Below are 26438 nucleotides of genomic sequence, written 5' to 3'. Positions count from 1 at the left end.
TGAGCTCGGTGCCACAAGACGAACACGACACAGACACGAGAGAGGGAGAGAGGAAGCATTCAGACAAAAAGGGTTCCAATCTCAAAAGTCTCTTACTGTAAAAAGCAGAAAATGTAAACTTCTTTTCACTTTAGAAATGTAGCTGCTGAAGTTGCCGGTTTTGACTAAACTACGATATCATTATAGATTTTTTTTAAATTTTCTTTAATTATGGCCTTGTCATTCTTGCAAGTTGCAGCAAAAGGCTCGAACGTGTTCAACCGTCAGTGGAGTTCTGATCTCAGATGTAGAAGCGGAGGTCAAGAGCACACCGGTGAAGCAATAAATAACATAAATACTATAAATACATAAATTACTAAATATATAGCTTTACAAGTAAAGAAGCATAATCACATAAAAGACTGTTTCAAAATGATTTGGAATAGTTCCACATTTTGTTGAACGTTAAAAGAGAAGATTATGTCAAAGATAAAGCGACTGACAGCAGCCAGTTACAGAGACGAGGACTCGAGTCTTTGTGACTTGGAGTCGACTCGAGTCACTGTTTTCATGACTTGATCAGTTCATGTGCTCATTTCATGTTTTCAGTTAAAATATCACACATTACTAGACAGGTACTAATACCTCGTATCTTCTCTTTGTAAAGACAGGATACTGAAGGTAATACTGAAGTATCTTGACTTTACTTGACTAAAATAACCTGTGACTTGACTCGACTTGACCGAGAAAGAACGACTAGAGACTTAGACCAAATGAATGTCTGGCCAACTAGCTTAGCTTAGCATAAAGACTGGAAGCAGAGGGAAAAAGCTAGCCTGGCTCTGCACCTAACCAAAAAATAGTCCGGCTCATAAACCTTCTTAAAACCACAATCTGTTGTTTGAAAATTCTTAAAGGGACAGTTCACCCCAAAATCAAAAATACCTGTTTTTCTTCGTACCTGTAGAGCTATTTATCAGTCTATATTGTTTTGGGGTGTCATGGGTCTAGAAAACACTCTGCTTATGATGCTCAAAGCGCCAAAAAATACATTTGAACAACTCAACAGCATGACTCTTTCCAGTAATCATGACCCGGTTACTCAAGATAATCCACAGACCTTATGGGAGACCTTGTTGAGAGCAGTTTCATGTAAAAACTATGGTTAAATACATGAAACTGCTCACAACAATGTCTTTTAGTCGTTTAAACAAACAACATATGACGTGTTAGTTAGTGAGCTTTAGAGGTGTTGGGAGGCAGATTTTGTTTCTCTACCATTGGACAGAGCCGTACTAGCACTTCCGCGTGCTTCCAGTCTTTATGCTAAGCTAACTGGCTGCTAGTGTGAGCTTTGAATAAGCGCGTTTCCAAAAACGTCAAACTATTCCTTTTATCTGAGCAGGACTCCGAAGGGGACGGTTGAGGGCCGTCCAAGCCTCTTGCAGCTTTGACTCGTGCATTAGTGGGTTGCATGTGTGAAACAGCTAACGAGCTGCTGATATACAGAGTTTTAATCACCACTTGTTTCTGGACTCTCTATATCTACGGCTCATTGCATTAACCTGTATTATTTACCAGGTATTTTACTCAGATAGAACAGAATAACAATCACTTGTCCGGTACTTGTTTGAGAACATCATTCATCAAATAATAAAAAAACAAGATGGATGGCAGCAATGCTTGTTTCGGTGATATTCACATGAATCAGAGTCCATGACTGATCATTTATTCAGTAAGCTGAGTAAACACCTGGTGAACAACACGCTGTTCCGTGTCGAGGTTTACATGAGGACATTGGCGCGAGTGTCTGGCAGTCGGAGCCCCACCAGCCCGCCGCCAACCAACACGGACGACGCCATCAGGATGGGGATGGCTTTGGTGATGCCAACCAGCGAGCCAAAGATCAGGTTGCCCAGCACCGCTGCCAGCTTACACATGGCGTTACAGAAGCCAAAGCCTGTTCCCCTGGAGACAAGGAGACAAGGAGACACAAGAGAGGGAGAGTCAGAATTTAAAGTAGTTTCTTTTTTTGAAGGAGTAAATTGCTCAGGATTGTTCTACAGCAGAAGAACATGGTGGCTTTTCTGGAACACAGTGCACAGTGGATACATTGGATTGATAATCCTCAGCTGTTGGCTTTTTCAGAACTAGTAGATGAATTATTTCACTAAAATCTTTCTCCTGGATTCATGTGATGCATCACGGACACTCTCTCCCGTATATTACTGTGACTGACCTCCTGTCTGTTGGGTACAGCTCGGTGGTGACCACATCCAGGGAGTTCCAGGCGGAGATGCTGAGGCCGTTGTAGAGGCAGAGCATGAAGATCATCATGGACTCGCTGGTGCCGAACCACAGGAAGAAGCAGCTGATGCCTGACAGCACCATGGAGCCTCCTGCAGGACACAACGCCACACGCCTGTCACGGACGAAAAGATGCAGCAGGAGAAATAAAGCAGTTCTTCATGGAGAACGTTATGTCATACCTAACATGCTGAGACGTCCTATTTTGTCCATGAGGAGGGCCGAGACGATGTTTCCGGGCAGCACGGCCAGCGTTCCCAGGAAGTTGACGAAGTAGACCCAGTAGGCGCTGTAGTCGTCGTCGAATGTCATCTGACAGCCTGTCTTGTTGTGGTGGAAGGAGCTGTTGATCACTCTGGAATTTGTTAGTTTGACGTCGTCAATATCTGTAAAATTGAGATACAAGAGTTCAGTTTTCATACTGCGTTTAAAGTTACTGTGAGGAACTTTAAACTGGTCCTGAACCAGTCTCAGTTTAGTCCTGATCCTCTATCAGACCTCCATCAGTAAAGAGACCATCAGAGAGAAGATGGTCTGTTTCTATAGTACTCGTATAATGCTCGTCATCGGAGCCACCGGGTCGGATTCTGGTGAAACCAGATGAAATCCTGCAGGTTCACCAGAAACTCCTTCAGCTCAGACTCCAGCAGAGACCGGTCCACCGTGGACAGACCCAGATCCTCCAGCAGAGACCAGTCCACTGTGACAGACCCAGATCCAGCTTCGGCTTGCAGTCGGATTTCCGGAGGAGGAGATCTCAGCTCCCGGCAGCAACAGCGTCTCCTCCTGCTCCTGCTCCTGCTCCTCCTACTCCTACTCCTGCTCCTGCTCCTCCTCCTGCTCCTCCTCCTCCTCCTCCTCCTCCTCCAGGAGCAGAGCTTCTCCTCTCTGCTCCTCCGGTCCCCAAAATGTCGGACTGTTCCTTTAATCTCAATGCAGCTTTCCGGTCAATCATGACCTAAATAAAGTCTTGTACTGTGAAGGCATTTTAAAATGTAATTAATACGAATATCCCGTATCAACTATATGCATATGATACTCACAGTGTGTAGTAAATAATCTGAATAGTTAATGTCTGTGCGCTCTCTCCCTAAATAGAAAATGTGTATTAATAAACTTCAGCTGCTGCAGTGAAGAGAAAACCTTCCCTGCTCTCACCTCTGCTCTCATGACGCACTCCTCCCTCCCTCTCTCTTCCTATTATGCTCTAGAGACATATTGCCGGGGGCAAAGAGACTTCATTTCCCATGGGGCATTACCGGCAACCTGACGTGCCCTTACTGTTTCCACGTTCAGCTCTTTTTCCGGAGCGCTGGAGGGAACTATTTTTCCACCGTGCGCTCCCACAAGGTCTGATTCAGCTCCGGTTCCTCTCAGAACATTTCAAATGTCTGCTCTGCTTTTCCTTTTTCTTCTTGCTCTGGTTTTTTTTTTGTCAGCCACCAAGAATGATTGAATTGCACTTTTATACCATAGCCTGGGTTTATTAATTTGATGTTTTGAAGGCTTCTGCAGATGCCTTGGTACCAAAACAAGTGACGAAAGGAGAAGAAAAAACTCCAGCTAAATCCAGCTCTTCAGAGAATCATGTTCATGTTCCTCGCCGTTTTGATTTTTGCATGCATCTAAAACATCAGATAAGATAAAAAGCATCCCTCCGGGAGTGTCTGCGCAGTTAGAAATTGACATTTTCAAATGCTCTGCAGCCCAGCCCGCCTCAGTTTTCTTTGTTAACGCCAGTCGCCTGAGTTCAGAGAGGCAATCTGTGCCGGGGCAGAGAGGTTAAGCAGTAATTTAGTGGAATAACAAAAGCACAGCCATAAACGCTCAAACCCATTCTTTCTTCCCCCAGAAGCTCAGACGTTAAACCCAAAATGAACTGTCGGGCAGAGACTGAGTGAGACTTATAAGCCACCTGCAGTATAATAGCACTTTTCTGGGGTGGAAGGACATGCCTGAGTACGGGGAGGAGCTGTGTGCTGTGACTGTGGGTGATTCTGAAGGCGAAGACTCACCCGTGTTGTAGAAGAAGGAGTCTACAAAGGTGCAGTTTTTGAAGAAGGATCCTAAGGAGGAGACATCTTCAAAGTAGCAGTTGAGGAAAGAGGAGTCGATGAATGTGACCGCCTTGAACTTCATACCGATGAACCTGTGAAGAGAACAAGAGAAATATATTTATATATATAATCCAAAAATGAATCAATAAAGCAGGATTATATTTCTGACAGGTAAAGGTGATGGCATTGAATTAAATGCTAAATAGATTAAAAAGTTTTAAAAAAAGATCAAAATCTATGCAAATTACATGTTTTTTTTTAACCACACATTCTTCTCCCTTGTCAAAACCTGGAGCTTACATTACCCACAATGCAACTCCAACGCCGATAGTTGCAGATTTGAGCGTTTTATGCTAGCAGCAGCTAACGTAGCTCCAGCAGAGAAGAGCAGCTAGAAGTCTGGTTAGCTCACTTCTTACTAACTTCACACCTCCAGATATCTTTAGTCCCAACCAGCGCTGCCTCAAGTGACTCACGATTCGAGTGAAACGTATTTTCTCCTGGATTATGTTTGTATTTTGACGTTTCACAAATACGTTTCTAATGTCATAGTCTGCGGAGGTCCATGTGGGAAAACACAAACACAGGACTTTCACCCAGGAGGCTGCTGTTTGGGTCCCGTGTGAAACCAAAAGTAAATGACTTACTTTAATTGAACTTAAATATATATTTAAAGGCAGTGTTGGTAATCTTGAGAAAGCAAGATGCTAGATTTGAAAAACCATCCAATTTATAACTGTTTCCAACTCTTTTCAAAGGAAAGCACGAGATCCAAAAGCTGCTAAATCTAGCAAGAAAGTTGGATGTAAGAACAAATTTGCAGTACTTGTACTTCACTTAAGTATTTACATTGTATGCTAATATACATTTGTGCCCCACAAATATTGCACATAATTCTACATTTATCTGACTTTATCTATAGTTACTTTACAGATAGATTTTACATACAAGACAAATGATCTTATTACCAAATATGATGCATCTTTCTATTCAACTATCGAACAGTATAAAAAGCCATCAGCACGTCTATGTTAGTACATCAGTGATAACTGTAATATTTTATATAACGTAACATTGTACATTTCAAACTTTAAACGCAGGACTTTTACTTGTACCAGAGTAAAAATAGGTTCTTCCAACTTTACTTCACATAAGATTAGTGCGTCCATCCTGCAGCATGTCGACAGTAATATGAGAGAGCTCACCAGACTGTAAGTGATCTAAATGATCTGCTGCTGTGCACGGCATCATGTTCTGAATTTAATTGCTTAATAAACAGAGAGGATGGAAAACAAAAACAGCGTATCTTCTCTCTGGCCTTTGTGTAAATCAGAACCAGGAGGAAACGGTGTGAGTGTGTCGGGGAGAGAGAGAGAGAGAGAGAGAGAGAGAAGGCATTTCATTTCCTGGAGGTGGGGGAGATAAAGGCGGCAGAATAAATACTACCAGCAGTGGAGTGCTGTTTGCGGGAATGACGGATTGCACCGCTGTCCCACAACGGGACGAGAGGCTTTTAACCACAACACTGTGCCGAGGGGGACTCACGGGTTCAGATCATTGCAGCGGCTTTTCTTAATCATGAATCCATTCGTCTGAAGGAGCCGGGCTCACTGGAGAATACTGAAATCCAAATCGTTTTTTACCTGTCATTTAGAAAGACCCCGTTTCTGTGGATCTGGTTCTCCAGGGTGAAGTTGAAGGTGAAGTCTTCGAGGCGTTCGTTGTTGTGGATCTTCACTCTGGAGGCGTACTCGTCGGCCTGGAGGTGCTTGATGACGTCGGGGAACCACACAGAGAGCCCGTAGTACCTGCACACACACACACACACACACACACACACACACTCCTAAATACGCGTATAGGCATCCAGAAGTTTGTGATGGAACAAAAGGTCAATAAGTCAGATTTTTGCTGCTGTTTCCTCCTCTGAATATAACACGCAGTGTCTTACATACCTGAGGTGGTTTTGAGCAAAATATTTATAAAATATCATAATCATTAATTAGAAAAGGCTGAAGCTTCTTGTTGCAGCACTAACAGTGAGTATTGTTCTTGTACAGCTTACTTCTGTCTATCTTTAATCTTAAAGGACTCGTCCTTTGGGCTCAGACTTTCATTAAAGCAGCCAGCTGACAAAAAGTCACCTTCTGTCAAATAGTTCTCTCCGTCCAATCAAACCTGTCAACATTCATCAGGAGGATTTAAGTGAGAGAGCGTCTGCCTCAGTGCTGAGCACCTCGCCCAAATATATATATATATATATATATATATATATATATATATATATCATCATTCAAGCATACAATCACAATATAGAGAAGTGTAGAAGATCTCTCACCCAAAGGACAGAGTGAACCAGACTACAGCCAGCTTGATGGTGTTGTCTTTCACCGGGTAGTCGAAGCATCTCATGAAAGTCAACCAGATCTGTAATAAAAGGGAAAATAGTTTTACTCAATTAAAATCTCGTGAAAGAAAGAAAGAAATCAGAACGTAACAAACCAGGTCAGAATAAACAGGAAGCATACTCCTCTGAGCTCAGTCTTGATCTTGAAGAGGACCTTGAGAACCGGGTTGGCCGACTCGTTCTGCATCTCCACCAGGTCGTCCAGCTGCCTGGGGGTCTTGATCCGGTTCACCTGCAGGGGGAGACACCGCTCTGTCACCCGCCGATGGCGTCACAAGCAGCAGCAACGATGATAAGTTGCGGAGGCCCGGCGTGTACTCACGGTGAAGACTCTCTCCGGCTCCCCGCGGGCTCGCATGTTGGTGTCGTGGATGTGTTTGAGCACCATCCAGGCCTCGTCGTGTTTACCCGTCTAAAGGGACAGTTAAGTCACATGATGTGTCAATACACGTCAGGATCTCATTCGTCATTTAGTCAACCAAATGTTACATATTTATAGTAATTGCATGAGTCATATATGCTGCAAATGACATTAATTCTGGCACTGTGGCCAACCCCCACCTGACAACATTATGGGCTTTACATTTTGACACATCGCATGCCGAATTAGCCATTAGCAGATCCTGTTTGCAATGTAGCCATGCATGTAGAGACAGCTGAAGAGTAACTTAAACAAAAGGTCCCTGTGTGCACAGTTACACTCAGGAACATTAGCATTAGCTAATGTCACTCCAGAGGAGGACAGACTTTATTTGTTGTGTGAGCTCCGTGAAATTGAGACTGAGGTGCACCTTTTGTTTTACTGTCCTCTCTACGAGGACATAAGGGATGTCGTCTTTAGTAGAAATGAACTCCACTTATGTTGATTTCTTTGGGCTGGATGAGAAACTTGAGTCGTGCATCAGGGAAATAACCTTTTTTTTGGAGCAGACTATATTTGCAAAGCCTGGGAGGGAGGGCAGAATATTATGTTTAGACTAAGTGGTGAAAAAACATGTTCTGTCGTTAAATGAAAGGTTTTACTGCAGCTGCATCTGTGGTGTCTTATAAGAACCCACGAGGGTTGGGGATCGTTATGTGCGTGACACAGAAATAAAGAAATCAATCGCTGAATAGAAAACTTAAGAATGTAATGACTCTCTGGAGAGTTCTGGAGTTATAAAAGAGCCGCTTTCTCACAGGATTTCTGAGCAGATTTATGGACGTTTATTCAAGAGAAATTAGAGATAATGATGCGCTTGGGAAGCGTAAATCACACTGAATCTGAAATCATGTCCATGTCCACAGATTGTGTGCATCACAGCTGCAGCTTGTCGGTGAGACGCTCTAATCAGCTGTCAAACTTTATCAAACCATGTTTCTAACTTTGCCGGCATGCACTTGTCCCTTTCACCTGAGTAAAAAGTTACTCCACAAAGGTTTTGATTCTCTCTCTCTCTCTCTCTCTCTCTCTCTCTCTCTCTCTCTCTCTCTCACCTCCAGGAAGAAGCGAGGACTCTCCGGCATAAAAGTGAGAGCCACCACTGCAGAGACACACGGCAGTGCACACACCACCACAAACACCCTCCAGCTGTGGAACTGGTAGGCCGAACCCATGCTGAAACTCCAGCCTGCACAGAGAAGCACAAAACACACACATTTATCTTTATTCTCATAACACGAACATAACACAAAACATAATGTCATCAGTAACATTTTTGGTTTCACACGGGACACAAACGCCGGTTTACTGGGTGAACATGCTGATGATCAATATGTGACGGAGCATCTTCAGCGTAAGTCTAAATTAATTTCACACAGCGGAGTCTGTTTCATAGAATCAGCAACAAGAAAGTGTGTGTGTGTGTGTGTGTGTGTGTGTGTGTGTGTGTGTGTGTGTGTGTGTGTGTGCGTGTGTGTGTGTGTGTGTGTGTGTCCGTGTCCTGTACCAGTACAAACCTCATTAGGGGGATTATAGCTTTAATGGACTGGAGGAGATGGCTGACTGATTCAGATACTCAGCAAGATTTATGTTCCTATTCTACAGTATGTGAGCACGGCTGAGACTCACACACACACACACACACACGTGCACTCACACACTGTCCTTGGCCATTGTTCAATGCTGTGACACACACACACACATTTTAAAGCATTGGTGTGTTAATGAAAACACAGAAAGGCAAACTGGCAAATCACACTGACACTGCGACACACACACATAATAAAATATATAAAACACAGGCTGCGTGATTTTATTTTTAACCGTTCTTTTACTGTATCACATTCTTAACACCTTAAGAGAGACAGAATGACACACACACACACACAGACACACACACACACACACACACACACACACAGAGTTATCTGGCCTTTGTCCACCAATCGATGCAGAGAGCACTGCGGCGGAACCTGCTACCCACACACCGCTGCGTCTCGGAGGAAAAAGAACGCGTTGAAACACTGACGTCTAATCAATTGGCCTCAATTATGAGACGCAGCCGGCACTCGAACGCTCACTCGCCTGAATAAAGTTTGTGACGACAGACAGAGAGCCTTCGTATTGAAAACGTATATCTTCAGAGCCACAAATGAGACGCTAATACTCGTAGACATGAGCTTCATGACATTAAAAGCGTTTAACCGGCTAAACGTTGTGTGGCTTTTACTGTGAAGGAAAGAAAACACAATGTTTTTGTGCTATGGCAGCCGACATGCATCTCACGTTTTAAAGGTTTTGTTCATCGTCTGCGATACGAAATTTTCAACATAGTCAAAAAAAATCAAAAGTGTCGTGGTCATAGTTTTAACATCCTAGTCACCACAGGCTGCTGACAGCAGTAGTTTGTACCAACGTCTGCTTCATCTTCGTCTCCTGAGCGGAGAGCTTCAGAGCGAACAGAAACAAGTGAGCTGTTCTGCATTACGCTGCTCTGTTCCCATCACAGGGAGGTCATTCTGAGGCAAAGTCTACAGCCTGACACACTCTTATTCTGCATTGCTCGCTGTGCAGTGACGCAGCAGAAAAGAAAAGAACTATGATGCAAGTCCACTCTGAAACCAGACGTTTTTGACAGTGGACCAGAAGGTCGATTTATTTAATGAAGACAATGTGAGTTTGTTTGGCTGCACTGTAAACAGATACACCAGCTGCTATATTTCTGCTCAACAAGTGTTTGCAGCCCACAGGATTCTGGGACATGTAGTATTTCTGTCTGCCTTCATCCTGCATTCTCTCTAATGTCCACCAGGGGGCGACTCCTCTGGTTGACTCTACTTCTCTCTTGATTTATTCCCTCAGTAAACATTGTAAACATGAGTTTATGGTCTCAATCTTCAAGTCTTCTTCAATACAGCATGATGTTCATTTAGTACATTATGGTGCATTTAAAGTCAAACAGACCATAAAGCAGGGGATGCTTTAGGGGCGGGGCTACACAGTGATTGACAGGTCGCTATCAGAGCTGTATACAGGTGATGTCACGACGACTACGTCCATTTCTTTTATACAGTCTATATGGTCATATTTTATGGTGGACAAGACTCCCCTGAAGCTTCTGTATTGCTATTTTGAGTGCATAAGTGCATTCACACTGCCAAGAATGGCAAAAGAAAGTATACTATGAGTGCCAAGAACGTGAATTCATAGCAGTCAAAAAGCTGAGTGTGGAACGATGGACACTTCTCACCCTCAGTGGTCACCATCGTGGCTACGTAACGGGAGAGAAGGGACCACCCAACCTGGTAAAAAGTGGTGGAGAAGGCGGCGTATTTCCCAAGTAACAGTATATTTACATCTGCATTCAATTTTAATACAAAAGTCAAGTGAGCAACAAAGCAGATATTTTGGCTGCTGACAAATGCTGGCGGTGATGCTCCGCCCGGTTGATTTAGAAGAAGAAGAAGAAGAAGAAGAAGAAGAAGAAGAAGAAGAAGAAGAAGAAGAAGAAGAAGAAGAAGAAGAAGAAGAAGAAGAAGAAGAAATGTTGCAATCTCCATTTCCGAACACAGCCGTGTTTGAAGGAAGTGTACACAGTGTACTACAAGAGTACCAAGAGAAGTAGCCGAACTGAAACAGCACAGATGTTTCCTCCTGCAGAGAATGTGATGTTCTCTCTCTGGGTCATGACTTTATTCTAGATAAGGAACTTAATTAACTTGCATTATAGAGTCACACACTCCTGATGATGAACACAGCCCTGGAAAAAAAGGCAAACAAAGAAACCCTTCCTCTTCACTCATCCTCTCCTTCACACTTTCCTCCCTCCCTCTTTGCTCTGCTGTGTCCCCTCACCTTTCGATTATCCCCGACACCGGCCACATAAATCACCCCCACCTCTCCTTCCCGCTTGTCCTCCTAATCTCTTCCTCTGCTCCTCTTTCCTCGTCCCCTACACACCAGATTGATTTCATTTCACTCATTTTGTTCTCATCCTCTGACACACACCTCCTCCCTTTCTCCGTTCATCCTCCCTCGCTACGACCTTTTATGTTTTCCTCCTCGTGAATCTAGTTTTACCTCCGACATTTTCACATAAAATACCATGAGATGAACACTGGCTGTGGACCTCATGTGAAGATTGCAGTCCTGTTTTGGTTTTAAAAAAAACACACAAAAATGAAAAGCGACATCCGACAGCTTGCCTCCCCCACCCATCGAATTCAAAAGGCCTATTCACTGTGTAGGCCGACATGTGCTTTGTTGCTGCTATTGTCGGAGCCTCCACCTACACTGCCACCTGCTTTGTGTTCCTGTGCACCCTGGAGGGCCTTTTCTAAATCAAGCCCCACGATTCTGAAAATGTGTTTGCGATGCAACCTGCATCCATCGTGCTGCGACTGCGTGTGCATCCGTACAGCAGGGAGCACCATAGAGACAGAAGAGCCACACCGCCGAGTCAAACTTTACTGCCAACTAGTGATGCGGGTGGTTCTTGACGGGGGGGGGGGACCTCTGCAGAGCTGAAAGTTAAGGTACATTGAGGCTCAACCTTTTCTGCAGCGTGATGCCGCCTCACTGTGGCCAATCAAATACATGCAAGAGCACGAGATCAAGTGCCAAGTGTTTCGTTGACATTCTCACTTCAGACTCATCAAACACCGAGGTTTGGTCAGTGTCTCTAGACGCTTCGAACTGTGACGCTCTAGTTTCCCCTCTCGCGTCAGTTTACAATAAACTTTCAAAGGAAACACACAGTTTCAGCTCGTTGCATGAATACAGTCTGTGGATAAGCCGATGGGACGTTTCCAGTAATGATATCGATACCAGTGATTCATCAGTAAGCTGTGAGTTTCACCGTGTGGAATTGACCGGTTATTATATTTATTTTATTATTTTACCATGTAGAGCAAACTTCAGGCTTCTCTCCAAGTCTCCAAATTTTAAGACCATTTGATGAGATGAGGAGTAAATCACAGCAACACTGATGAATAAAGTCTCGAATGACTCAGAGAGTGCTGCTCTGTTGGCGCTCACGTCAGCGTGGCTTTATCGTGACTCATGCGTTGGGTCGGAGTTGTCGCTCACCATAGTGTGGGATGATGGCCCAGGCCATGGCCGAGGCGTAAATTCCTCCGATCATCCAGAACATGCACAGCCAGCTCAGATGCTCTCCTCTCTTCTCCCGAGCCAACACCTCCGCGAAGTAGGAGAATACGATCGGCACCGCTCCGCCGATCCTGCAAAACAAAACGGTTTGCTGTAATGAGCTATGAATGCTCGTCGTAATTACATTAGTGTGTGTGTGTGTGTGTGTGTGTGTGTGACAAATATTTATGGAGATGCAAAACAGACTCATGGTTACAGAAAATCATTTGTAACTTTGATCAAATGTGTGAACTCATTATCTGATGTGACGAAGCGCTGCACAGAACTATCACTCACGTTGATCGTCAAGGAGAAACAGGATTTTAAACTTTTTTATCAAATGTTTTTCTTACATAACTTAGAGAGTGACTTTGTCTCGGTCAGCAGGCGGCCATGTGTGAACTAATATCAGCAGAAGGAATTTGAATCATGTCACAGGAAAGATCCCTGAACGAGGAAGCAGCAACAAAGTTGCTGTAAACTTAATTTACATTTTATTTGTACAAGTTCATTTAACAGGGACCTTGTATAATAAACATACACCTGAATAATGCTCAACCCCCGTCCCCATGCAGGTGAATAATGATACAAACAGCATGTACATCACATACAACAAGCATTATAAAAATACTGTTCACTACATAAGAAAGAACAGGATGCAACCGGTACAGAACAGTTGTGGTTGTTTGATTCGTTTATAACGGTTCATAATATACAAAATTCATGATTCTCAAATTTTAAGCTTGATAGAAAATGAATAAAAATCTCTTTGATGTGCAACTGAAGGGAACTCCAGTTTGTTTGTGCCTTTAATAGAAAATAGCGACTGTGCAGATTTTGTGGATTTTGAGATCTCTAGTTGAAGTCTTTGTAGTTCTGTGTGAAGGTCGGTGTGAAGCCGATCACCATTTGACAAATCGACAGTTTGAATCTCTTTTCTTTCTCTATTTGTCGCGGCAGCTAATGGAAGCAAAGTTAATGAGGTGAGGACAAATGTTAATGAGACAAACAGAATCCAGTCAAACACGCAACAACACTTGATGCTGGGTCGTAGTAGTATTATAAACTCAGCGTTTCAAAGTGTTACATATTCCCAAAAGCTAACGTCCGACCATGAATCTCTTTAACGCCGTCATGAGTACACACACGCATGCAGATTGAGATTTAAGTGAAATAAAAGCCAAAAGCTACTCATTAGAAAATGTAACGCAGAGCCATTACGCTGTTTCTTTTGGACTCAGATGGAGTTTACTGGTTTACTGGTAAATAAACACAAGTGAGCTGAGAGCAAATCAGGAGATTCTGCTGCCAGAACACGACGATTACACTGAGAGCTGAAAACAGACCGGAGCGCTGGGCTGTAATGGATGCAGATATGCAACACATGCACATGCATAGATTCAGTGGGTCTCATGCAAGAACAACTCGTACAAACAGATTCAATTTAAGTGGCTCGTACGAGAGATTCAGGAGAACTTCTCTGGAGCTTCAGATTACATTAATTGTGATCTGATTAATATTCTGAAGCTCACCATGAACCTATGAGCTCAAGTCATCACCTCTGGTCCAATTAAAGATGTAGTAGTACAAACATAATATATACACTGTATATTCTATATAACGGCTTGCTCGCTCTGCAGCGTGACGTTTAATATGTAGTTGACCTTTATGAGTCATATATGACCAGCGATGTCATTCATCAAAGCCCCCCCCCCATCCCCCATCCTCCCTCCACACACACACACTCACACACACACACACGCAGGCCGTTAGAATAACCTCCTGTTGTGTGCTTTGACTTTGGAGGAAGGGAGACGGCAATATGCAAGAGATGGGAACTCACCCGAATCCGGACACCATGCGGCAGACGAGGAACATACTGTAGCCTTGGACGAAGGAGGACAGGAAGGCGAAGAAGCCGTTGACAGACAGGGATATCAGCAGGCACTGTTTACGCCCCACCCTGTCTGACAGGCCGCCCCAAAAGAAGGCGCCAAACATCATCCCCAGATACACGACGCTACCTGGAAACAGAGAGAGAGAGGAAACAATCTCAACCGTCGGGAGGCAAATGGTGCATTCCACTTTCTTCACCAGCTAGCTCAGGACTTTGTGTGTCCGGTATTTGGTGCCGAGCAGGTCGTTGTTGGTGCACAGTGGATTTATCAGAGATTATTTCCTGAAAACGGCTGCCTGCCTGGAAACAAGACTGATGAGATCAAACAGCAGAGTTAAGAGAAGAGGCGCATGGAACAAAGCCGGGTGATAACGCTCTTTATCATCAATTCTTTACTGCGCTGTATTCGGTAATTGTGTTGTTTCAGAGCAGGTGCTGAGGATCAATTCAGAAGAGCCAGTTTCCTCCAAACTTTTACATTTCTGCAGAATAAAGCTAACGTAGCGTAGCACAGGCACCGTGATACAGTTGTACACTATAGAAAGGCTACATCACACATTAATTAAAGACATTTGTGGAGTTAGATTGGTCTGACACCTGCAGCACTGCCGGTATTCATGGTCTAGGATTGCATTAGTCTTGGACACACACACACACACACACACAGCCAAACATCGGCTGAAGCATTAAGTGGTGCTTTCCAAGTGCATCAGTGGAGTAACAGCTCAGACGGAAATTGTTTCTGTTATTTCCCAGCCATCGACGGAACACTGAGGACCACATAAAACGTACGTCTGTGGCAGAGCTGGGATCGATAAGTTGAGCTTGGAGCACAACAACACAGTAGATCAGCTGTATACTCTGAGTGGACGGAAGATGGAGCTTTGCTCTACTTTACTGTAATCATGATACTGGGTTAGCAGGGTCAGTGTCTGGTTGCAAGCATTGCTGATCCACATTGCCTGATGAAACTATAGAGTGTAAGGATTAGGTTACACCTGCTAATGTGCACAGGCTGTAACGTGCTTCAATAGAGGCTTTATTTTACATGAGTTGTGTTTGCATTTCATTTATCTTATATTAGGGCCCTCTGAAATCTGTTTTTATTGTCTCCCAAGTGCTTCAATTACAGTCATAAAACAAAACATGCTGGAGTGCATAGGGCCCTATACTCTGCATTAATTGATATGTCTTTAGTATCTGCAGTCTGTTAACAGAATGTGATTCACGGGGCGCCGTATAAATAGCACGCCGCTTTCAAAGACGCAAGTTCTGATATTGGGAGCATTTCATTTGCCCCTCCAGGGCTCTAAACATGGCGACGCCTCAGCCGACGGCTCGTAGCTAGAGGTAAATTAAGATGTAAGTGCCGACAGAGCTAAAAGTGTTTACCTTGAGGGCGAACCGGAGGGAGGTCCCTCATGGTTGGGCCTACAATATGTACGTAAACAACGTAACATAAGTACAGAAAACACGACACAAACATCACTGATGTAACATCCAAATAAGTAATAACACTTTTGGTTTCACACGGGACACGAACGCTGGTCTCCTCAGTGAAAGTCCTGTCCTTGTTTGACCCATCCACATCCTGCCCAGCTCCGCCCACCATCAGTAGTCTTCCTCACTGTTTATATATCACTTGCTCTTCCTCACTTGCTCCGAGCTTCACTCATTAATCTACGTCGAGAGCTCTGAGCAGAGCACGTTCACTCGGCTGGGTTTACGTTGCAGCAAATGTTGTGAAATGACTCAAGAGGTGGCCGTGTCTTTCAAAGGTCATTTGGTGGAACCGGGCTGAAACCTCTCTTGCGGTATAATGAAGATTTGACTCTATCTGGTGATTTAAAGTGACGGTGGAGGGAACAGCAGTTTGTTGCAGCTTTGCTTTTAAAGTCCAGGCATTCGTCTCCGGCTGCTGACGCTTCTTTTACGCAGGATGTTGGGGGTCGTTTCTCTTCCTGTCCCCGGCAACGTGCAGCATAAAGGAGGGGCTGGTGGAGAAGGGAGGGGGGTTGTCAGGCCGGTAAATAATCCACTTTACTCTCTACGTGCTAATAAAAATGCTAATGCGTTTTGGAGGGGGGAGATGTTTGACGAGGAAGCACCAGAAAGAACGCAGATGGGGGAAAAGGAAGACTTTTCTTTCTTCCTCTTTCTTTTTTTCTTCTCCTCCCCTCCGTGTTTGAGGTGATGGGACAGATACGCTGAAGGTAGAAGGTCTTATCAGGCTGCGCAGACATGATGCTGAGAGCAAGTGATTCATTACAGGTGACAGCCACTGGATCTATCTGTGCACAGCTGCTGCAGGGAAGGCTCTCCTTCTGGCAGCAGCATATAAAGAGCAAGCTCCACCTGGTTTACATATATCAAAGTGAATATCAACACGGCTGCATTCTGCACAAACTGGTGATCTTTTGATCGGTGTAAACAATGCATCAAGATGCTATCTGGTAGCAACGGCTCATTTGTTTTATGGCTCCCCTTTTCACTGGGTTTGTATGTGTAATGAAGGGGGAGGGTAGTGTGTGTGTGTGTGTAGGTGTGGGGGGGGGGGGGGTGATGAGGCATCTGAGATGCATTATGGATCTTTCTGAGATTGGATTTGTGATTTTTCCCACAGGGTTCAAACTCAGGTCAGACCTTCAAACCTCCACTAGCCTCGTGACTGCAGGGCTTTTAATGTAAATAAGAGAGGGGCAGCAGAAAGCAGTGGTTCAACTGTTTGGCCTCATGCAGCACACTTACCTGAATATATTCTGTCCACCACCACAATTAAAAACATTAAAATTAAAGTTAAGTAATCGACCTCAAAACAATTGCATCTTTACTTAAAAGCTCCACTCGAGGGACGTTCCTCCCACCGTGTCTTCACACTGTAGTGAATTCAATGACCGCGACGCGCCGTCCCAGTCGGCCAACGTAAACAACAGGCCGACGTTACATGAAGATTATAAGATAGCAGTGCTTTTTTTTGCACGGTCTCTCAGAGTTTCAGCAGTTTGGTTAAATTGTGTTAGTTAGCAGTTGGCTTTTGGTTTTAATAACTAAATAATAATAATAACAATAATAAATCAATTTTCTATAGCGCTTTTCAAGGTACCCAAAGACGCTTTACAAGGCAGAGACAAACAGAACAAACAAACAAACAAACAAACCAAAAAACAACAACAAACAAGAAAAAAAAAAAAGAATAACTGGAGGAGCTGTGCTGAATGGGTGATGTAGTGGAGGGTAGGGTGCCGGGGTTAGCAGGTGAAGGCGAGTTTGAAGAGGTGGGTTTTGAGGGCTTGTTTGAATGATGATGGGGAGGGAGCCTCACGGATGTGGATGGGGAGGGCGTTCCAGAGGGGAGGTGCAGCAGCTGAGAAGGCCCTGTCACCCCAGGTCCGGCGCTTGGTCCTGATGGTCTTCAGAGTGTTTGCACCGGCGGATCTGAGGCAACGGGTTGGTGCGTGGAGGGGGAGGAGGTCTGAAAGGTAGGGAGGGGCCAGGTTGTTTAGGGCTTTGTAGGTGGTGAGTAATATTTTGAAGTCTATTCTGTATTTGACCACGAGCCAGTGGAGGTCGCGAAGGACCGGGGTGATGTGTTCATAGCGGCGGGTGGAAGTGAGCAGTCGAGCGGCAGAGTTCTGAACATATTGGAGTTTATTGAGGATGTTGTTGGGAGAACCGTAGAGGATGCTGTTGCAGTAGTCGAGTCTGGAGGTTATGAGGGCATGGATGAGAATTTCGGTGGTGGCAGAGGACAGGGAGGGTCGGAGGCGTGCAATGTTCCTGAGGTGAAAGAAGGCAGTTTTGGTGATGTGGTTGGCGTGGGGTTAGATGTATGTAATGTCGATAGTATGGACCCAGTAATAAAGGGTCAAATGCTGCCCCCTATTCCACATTCCACCTTTAAACACCTTTCAAATCCGTCCAGCAGAAATACTGTGGTTTGAAGCCACGACTTAACTCTCAGTAAAGTTGTACTGAGCTCACCTGAGATTCAGCGTTAATCTTTTTCCTAAGCAGAAGCTCCCTGTGGGCGATGTTTCTGCTCTGTCTACCGGTACACTGTGCAGCTTTTCTGCATCCAGAGGGATCAGCTAACTCTTAATTAGTCCAGCAGTCTCCATGCATGCTACCCCCCCCCCCCCCCCCCCCCCCCCCCCCGCCCTCTCTATAGTAATTAACTCTTATGTTCAAGTGTAATTCTCTCTTGATGAATTTCTGTTGTTTTCTCTCCACGCCGCCGTGCAGCGTCCAGGCACGGATGAGAGGAGACAGACAGCCGTCTGTAGAATCAAGCGCTAATGTCCTCAGAGGGAAACTTCAGGACATCATGTGAGAGCTGCAGGAGCTCAACAGATGAGGGGATTTCCCAGAGGACGCTGTGTGATTGGCAGGTGGGTTACAGCAGGGAGTGAGAGCAGACCCCCGGGAGCACAGCACATTCCTTGGGTATTAATTACATCGACACCTGCTGATTTGTTTTCCAAACGGTGGCGTTCACTGACTGTTACTGTACATGTTGACAATACAAGAACTAATTATAACGTCACAAAACATCTGTGATACACTCAGTTGCACACATGTGGACCACAAAGACCAGCCAGGATGGATGGAATCCACTATCATGGAGGCAAAAAGATTCATTGTCCAAACAGCAGATCAGGACGAGTTCAGGATCAGTCAGCAATTTAGAGACGTATTATACAAACGAACGCAACTTATATCTGGAGGAATTTCATTTTTGTGTTTTTATTTTTGTTTTAAATGTAATAAAATCCACAGCTGACAAAGACCAGAATTATTGAAACTTTTCAAGTGGGAGTGATTTTGTACATCAGCAGAAAACACGTCCAAGCTGCTTTGGAGCAGCAGCATTTACCTTCACACGTACCATGAAGAAGGAGGAGAACAGGAAAATCACAAAAATGTTGCAGCGAACACGCATCTAAAGAAAGATGACAATGGTCAAGATGAACTGTCGTCAGGATGTTAGCGTTTTCAAAGCTAGCACGAGCCGGCTAATGCCACCTAAACATGGCATCAAAATACTGTTAATGAATTGTGTATTATGTTCAAACTGAGACATTTAATATTTCACTTCATAGATACTTGTTTTCTCTCAGATAACAGGAAAGATGTTGATCTCTTACTCTGTAAGTCGAGCACAGATGCAACAATTTACTAATGATTTTTTTTTAGCGAGCGGGTGAATAGATCCTGGTGCTTTGTTGTGAAGGAGAAAGAGGAGAGAAAAGGGCCTGGAAGAGGTGGAAGTGATTGTTGTTGTCCCTGGATTTGTTAATTAGCTAATGTCAGGCTGCAGAAGAGCCTTTCTATTACAACATCAGCTGTCGATGGTGCTCGTGATTGCACTCGAGAAGCAACCGCAACACACAAAGCAAAACAAAAAGAAGATTGCCATCGATTACCGAGCACTCGAGGTCTTCACTCTCGCACGTTTTTTAACCGAGCAGCCTCAAGATGCGAACTGTGGTGCAGGAAAACAGCAGCAGACAACATAAAGCCTGTTATGGTGGAAGGGAAAAGAGAGAGCGGGGAGGTGAGTGATAGGAGGTGAGTATAAAAAGCAGCTCTCCCTCTCTTTCTCGGGGGAGCTACGTGAGCCAGTCTACCGTGGCTGAACTGCAGCGAAGCACAATGCTGCAGAGATTAACTCCAGTTCCTATATCTTCAGATCGCCTGCACGGCTGTGAGACACACAGAGAGTATAAGAGAGGGATGTAATGGGAAAATATGTCATAGTCTCATGTGAAGGTTTAAGGAATGTAAGTCCTAAAAGAGCAGACACCAAACTGTAGTTTCAGTAGATGACTTTAATTAGTTTAGTATCCAGGTGTCTTGTTATCTGTTATCTTGTGCACTGTTTGTTTCTTCTTCGTAAGACAGAGACACAGAGAGGCTTTGATTAACAGAGATCCTCTGTTTGAAATACTTTTCACTTCTGTTGTGACGCGTTATCTGAAGTTGTAAAGGCGTAAACCTTTGCATGCAGATGGGATGGGTGAGGGTAAAGAATGTCTGTTCTGTCTCTGCAAATGGTCATTTTTATGTTGTCACAGTGACTTCAAAAGAAGCATCTGTTGTGAGTTTAAACTGATTAGTGTAAGGCAAACTGTGAACAAAAGGGATTTGTAAACAGGAGATAAAAGCATCTTCCTGACTGTCTTAAATGATATACTAAGGCTCGAAGGATGACCTGCCTTTTGTTGTGTTCTTTGTGTATTCTTGTTAGCTAAGCAGATAACAGGAAGCTGTCTGAGCATAAAAGTCCATGCATTCTGACTGTTAAGTAGAGCATTCTCCCAGATGACGGCGATGTGTCTGTGAGACTGTTCTCTTTGCTTGCAAGCAAATAAATTGACTTTATAAACCTTGATCGTTCATCAAAACTCTGTTTTACTTTATATTGATAGAAAACCTCAACTTTCTTCTCCCGACTAGTCATAAGAAATATTCCACAACAGGGATTACAGCAGGAGGGTAACAGCGAGGACAGACGAGGGGAGGAGAGAAGAAGAAAAACAGACCTGGAACATCCCGTATCTGCATAACATCTCACCTTTTCTATTACATTATGGGAAAGATATGTGGGGGGGAATGGGGCAGTATTTGGAGTAGATTATGGAGAGGAATACTAGAGATGCATGATAATGAAGGAAGAAAACATGAAAATCATGTCCAGTAAATATGTTAATGTAAAAGCATCATATTGCAGCATTTTAGTTCCTTTTTAAGAGTTCCTTTTATTTGGAGTCATGTATTGTAGTATAAATGCAGTAGTTGAAAGTAACTAAGTACATATACTCAAGTACTGTACTGAAGTACAATTTTGATAAACTCCCCTACATTCATTTGACAGTACAAAAAACGTGTGCTTATATATGATATGATGCAGTACTATACTGCTAACCTACCCAGTAGTACACAAAGTTAAAGTTGCCTCCACATTGATGAAGCACAACATTGCAATGGTACAAATTCATTAGTAATATGAACAAAATATTGTTATTTCATAATAATATATAACTTTTAAAATGAGCCAGTCTGCAAAGTGAGTACTTTTACTTCCGATACTTAAAGTACATTTTGCTGATAATACTTCGACTTTACTTGAGAAACATTTTGAATGCAGGACTGTGAAGAAGACTTGAAACTAGAGATTGAGACCATAAACTCATGTTTACAATGTTTACTGAGGTAATAAATCAAGAGAGAAGTAGAGTCATTTTCTCATAGACTTCTATACAACCAGAGGAGTCGCCCCCTGGTGGACACTAGAGAGAATGCAAGTCAAAGTCACTTCACTTTCCAGACCCGGAGGTTGCTGCGTGGTATATATTTACATTTCCTCTTTGCAAAAGCTCTAAAAAATGCTTTCAAACGATTCATGTAAATGTTCATGGTTGATGCATTTTTAAATATGCTCCAATTCCCCCAAATTATTTCAGATTAAAGGGTCAGTAAGCTTCAAACTAAGTGTTTGTCGGACCCTCACACAGCACATAACCCCCCCTCCCCCACACACAAGAACACTTCCTGGCAGTAGTCCTCACCTCACACTGTTTCAGCCTCGCGTGGATGGAAAACCCCGTCCTTCCTGATCAATATCTATTCATGTATAAATTGTTGATGTAACACAGAGAACATGATCCAGCCAAAGTGAGCCTCCTCCACCAGTCTGCTACTCTAGATCCTCTGCTGCTGCAGCTGGTTGTGTTCCCATGAATATTATACTGTACTTCCATTATTTGCAATCATTTAATGTGGATGAATTATGCAAAGCCCCTTAATGCTCAAACATTACATCGTGCTGTGTAATTCGAGCTAAATATTGTGCTGTAATCACATTTGACTGTGCTGGATGATCTCTGTATCGTTCTCTTTATTTTATTATTTATCTCGTGAGTCTTTGTTCCAGCCAGATGTTCCACTGAAGAGGCTCTTATTGATCACTAATAGAGTCTCTGACCTTCACGGAGAAAAAAAACACAAATAAGTTATATTACGGAACCAAGGTGAGCGTCTGTGGCCCTGATTTTAGTGGTGTGTCCCGCACTTATCGGCCCTTGTCGGCGGCGGAGCCCCTCGATGAAAGAAACCACTCTGATTGGCTGTTCAGCATAAGCGAATCAGAGCATGAGGTTATGGTCTCAATCTCTAGTTTCAAGTCTTCTTCAATACAGCATGATGTTCATTTAGTAGATTATGGTCTATTTATAGAACATAAAGCAGAGTATGCTTTAGGGCGGGGCTACACAGTGATTGACAGGTTGCTGCCGCTACCAGAGCCTATACGGCGTCTCTACGTCACACCTCCACGGTTCATGATATGATAACTTCCGTTCACTGGTTTCAAAGAGCCAAGATGACGACGGCCGTATCGTCATATCATTTAATTTACTCGTCATTTTTCGTGCATTTGCCTCCAAAGTTTAGCAACTCGTATCAATTTACGCTAGTTACACGCACACAGTCTGTTCAAAATAAACTTCCACCTTCAGAGGAAACAACTTAATTCGGTTTATACAAGAGAAATACTTCGTTAGGTTTAGGTTCTCGTCTCCAGGGTGAACGATGTGTGTTTATTGGCCCCACCCAGCTGCTCTGTGTGGGCTTTTGCAGTCTTTACACCTCCTTGTTCATGATTACGTGAAAAACATACAAAATGATTTTGTGGGATTTTCACACATTTAAGTGCAACTGTTTGGCCAAGACACAGGCGACATGGAGGCGACGCAACACTCAGCTAGTTCTTTGATGTCGGTTCAGTGTTTCTGAGTCTTAAACACATTCACAAGTGAGCACACACACACACACACACACACACACACACCCTTTACTTATGCGGTGTGTGTGAGTGAGCTGGTAAAATGACTCATCCTTGCTATTCTCTCCCTCCTGTCTCCCACTGAGTGATGAGTCAGAATACGGGTGAAATCTGGGTGAATAATGAACCATCCTACTCCCAAAAAATGTAAATGTTAGGCTTTCTCTTTTGGGTTATAAAACCACGCAGACGTATCGTGAAAAGACAGAAAATAAAGGTGATCTTTATTTGGGAATGGTAAATGACTAAAAGCATATCTGTTTTTTCAAAGCTTTTAGGTTTAAAGTGTTTGGTAAACAGGTAAGAAACTTATTTCAGAATCATTATTATTATTATTCTGTAAAACCATCTTATATTATTCCATTTTTATTTTCTTATCTTGTATGCTTTCATAGATGTCATATCTTCTCATCTATTATGTTTTATTATAGGATCTTTGACTCTTTCTTTGCTTTTCATTAGCACATTGAGTATGAAGTGTGCTCTATAAATAAACTTGACTAATGCTTTAATGTTACACTAAACATAGACACACATACAGTATATTAAGAAACACGTCCGGCAGCTATTTTTGGTATTAGAGAGACAAATAACGAAGCTAAATCGCACATGCAGACACATCAGTGGCACACAAACACACAACCTTCCCTCGTAGTGTGGGAGAGATCCATCTACACCTCCTACTCATGCATCCCAATACCTGGTGCCATGACAACCCTCTGGTGAGCTCCTAAAGCAGTGACATTACAGTCGCACGTGTCTCCATGTGCAGCGCTGCATGTCGGGAACAACACGCATCGTGAGGAGGTTGCTGAAACACCCAACCTGTAACTTTACGTGTTTGTTTTAGGATGTTTTATTTAGAACATCCCTGTTGCTGTTGAGTGATTCAAGCTTTCACTCAGATAATAAATAGACATACTGACTGAAACCTGCTTCCTCTTTCCATCACTGAATACAGGGAATGATGATTTCCACGACTTTGTGTTTGGTTGTCACTTTAAGTCTGTTTTTTTACTTTTACTTTAAATTTGAGGCTGAAAACTTGATCCAAAATCGTATTTCTCTATAACATTAAATATATATGAGTAAATAAGCCACAATCAAAGAAAAAAGTATTCAGTTTCAGGCTTTAAAAAACTCAGCCAATCAGCATCATCAGGACTTTGATTGACACAGTGGTCAACACGAGCAAACAGCCCAACAGCTGTCATCTAGGGGCGACAATGTCGGCCATCTTTACTTGTTTTGTGCCAATTAGCAAATGTTAGCATGCTAACGTGCTAAACTTAACTAATGAACACGGTAAAAGTTACACCTGCTTAACATCAGCACATTAGCGTTGTTACTGAGAGCATGTTAGCATCCAGATATTAGCATCACAGCCTCGCAGAGCTGAACTATATGACATCACCTTTTTTACAACCGAGCCTCAACCTTCTCAAACCAACGAGAAAAGCACAAACACAAATCTCTCACGTGAAATAAACAACACTGTTCTAGGGTCATCACTCATATTAAGAGGCTGATTGAAAAAAACAGGTGTTTTAAAGAATAACAACACCACGATGGAAAGCAGTGTTTCTCTACCATCTGTGCTGTGTTGCACCTGTAACCACGCCCCACAGTGATGTCAGGGTGCACTGGAGTACACGTCTACGTCACTGCAGCAAAAGCAAGATTCTTAAAGGTGAGACTCTGTGTACGAATACAAACAACTCAGGAAAGTGTCCGACTGTAATTGCAAATGCTTACCGAGCCATCCGGCACCAGAGTTGGGGACACACATGTCCGTCTCGGCGCTGGGCAGGACGAAGCCCACCACGAACACCTCCACGCCGTCCGACATGAGCGCCAGCCCGAGGACGAAGAACAGCTGCCACTGGAATCTCCCGTGGCCACACTCCTGCATGATCAGCTCGTACTGCTGGGCGAGCTCCTCCTCGTCCGACTGTCTCTCATTTTCCAGGTCCTTGCGGCTCTTCAGGCTGTCGGAAACCGGCTGGCCCAGCGCCACCTGACCGTCCCGCGTCTTCCCGTCGTTGTGGGCCGGCACGCCTTGGTACTCCCCCTCGTAGATCTCGTCTTCGTCGTCGTGGCCCTCCGTGGCGTCGCTCGAGGCCGCGTCCTCATCGTCGTTGGCTGCGTTGTCGGCGTAGTGACCGTCTTGCTGACCGTACGTGTTGCGGTTGTTCTCTTCTTCGTCCTCGTTCTGGAAGCGGTTGTAGCTGCGATGGGTCGAGTATTCGTCTGAGGCCCGGTCGACGGCTTTGCTTAAATTCTTGGCAGCGTGCCTCTTTGCTTCTTTAGCAATGTCCTTGGCCCCTTTAGCCAAGGCAGTCCTGTTGTTATGTGTTTCATCCATCTTGGAACGGGGAAATTTGGCACTAAAAGTCTTTTAGTTCAAATCTATTGAGATTTATTCCACCGGTTGCCACAAAGGTAAGGTGCCTTTCTTTTTCTTTCTTTCTGGTCTTCTAGTATCAGACTCAAAGCAGTTTATTAATGCAGAAAAGTCAGTCAGCTGCCAGAACAGTAATGATTAAGTAACGATGTCTAATTCCATTGGATGGGAGCAGCCAGACAGCGCTGAAATGAAGACAGTTGATCTGAAATCGGAAAAGATCCTCCGCCCTGTCAGAGCTCAGCACAAGAGACCACCATCCTGAGGGGACAGAACGAGAAAAGAAAGTTTAGTTTGATTAACAGCTGTCACAAATACTCGCCTTGGCACACTGAAAAGAACTTCAAAAGAGCATTTCGACACCAAGGCAGCCAGACTGAAGCTGATGCAAAGTGCAATCTACTACTGAAGTGGAAATGCTTCACTAAAGAGGGTTCAAACTAAAGAGAAAGATTCATTGAAAACAAACTAGTCTTCCAGTATTTTGTTTAGATTGAAATTTGTATATATTACAGACACCAATAATTATGATGCAATGCAATTAATACAAGCTACAGCCTCCAAAAAGAGATGAATAAGCACATCTTTGACACATTGCCAAAGTAAAACACCTAATATGATGAGATTCACAAGGGTTAGATTTAATGCAGGGATCTTATGTGTGCAGCTGGTTGTACCTAATAAACTACATGTTGTGTTGCCTTTTTAGAAGAAGAGGTGCAGTTGTGTGTAGAACTGAACTAAGTTGATATCCTTTATCACCGACATGTATTCATTTGTATCACACATTCAGAAATGTGACCGTTGTAACCATGTTTTCCTTCAGAGCTGTTTCATTTCTGGATCATGTTTCTGTGCTGGAACGACATGTCAGCCTGTATGACTGACTCCCCTTTAGGACTCTCTCTACTGTGGCACTGGCATGGCCTCTCAGAAGACCTGTCAACACGTCAGGTCCACGTCTGTCTACCACGCT

General features: G+C 43.7%; 1 protein-coding gene across 3 annotated transcripts; it reads right to left on the bottom strand.

Moving 5' to 3' along the window:
- Nucleotides 1–1763: 1763 nt before the first annotated feature.
- On the bottom strand, nucleotides 1764–25423 carry LOC142953752 (synaptic vesicle glycoprotein 2C-like). 3 transcript variants are annotated; one of them, XM_076095238.1, is made up of 12 exons: nucleotides 24814–25423; nucleotides 14163–14343; nucleotides 12260–12411; nucleotides 8227–8360; nucleotides 7073–7162; nucleotides 6872–6982; nucleotides 6682–6770; nucleotides 5987–6151; nucleotides 4302–4435; nucleotides 2469–2672; nucleotides 2219–2378; nucleotides 1764–1947 (listed from the first exon to the last, which is right to left on the bottom strand). In XM_076095238.1, the coding sequence occupies exons 1-12, from the start codon at nucleotides 25421–25423 to the stop codon at nucleotides 1764–1766; spliced, it is 2214 nt and encodes a 737-aa protein (XP_075951353.1). The 3 variants fall into 3 exon arrangements, with proteins under 3 accessions (XP_075951353.1, XP_075951362.1, XP_075951370.1); XM_076095247.1 differs by having other exon boundaries at nucleotides 6682–6799; nucleotides 6901–6982; XM_076095255.1 differs by lacking the exon at nucleotides 2469–2672.
- Between the last annotated feature and the right edge of the window lie 1015 nt (nucleotides 25424–26438).

Source organism: Anarhichas minor, unplaced genomic scaffold (genome assembly GCF_050575085.1).
Source record: "Anarhichas minor isolate MPS153535 unplaced genomic scaffold, ASM5057508v1 ptg000002l, whole genome shotgun sequence".
NCBI classification, from domain to species: domain Eukaryota; kingdom Metazoa; phylum Chordata; class Actinopteri; order Perciformes; family Anarhichadidae; genus Anarhichas; species Anarhichas minor.
This window is presented reverse-complemented; position numbering and strand designations above follow the sequence as displayed.

Bases quoted from the DNA above. Each gene is read 5' to 3' on its own strand.
- LOC142953752 (XM_076095238.1), bottom strand. From the start codon at position 25,423: ATGGATGAAACACATAACAACAGGACTGCCTTGGCTAAAGGGGCCAAG. The intron at 6,983-7,072 runs GTGAGTACACGC...CTCCCCCTGCAG, and splicing joins AGCCGGAGAGAGTCTTCACC to GTGAACCGGATCAAGACCCC. The intron at 6,771-6,871 runs GTATGCTTCCTG...CTTTTATTACAG, and splicing joins TCAAGACTGAGCTCAGAGGA to ATCTGGTTGACTTTCATGAG.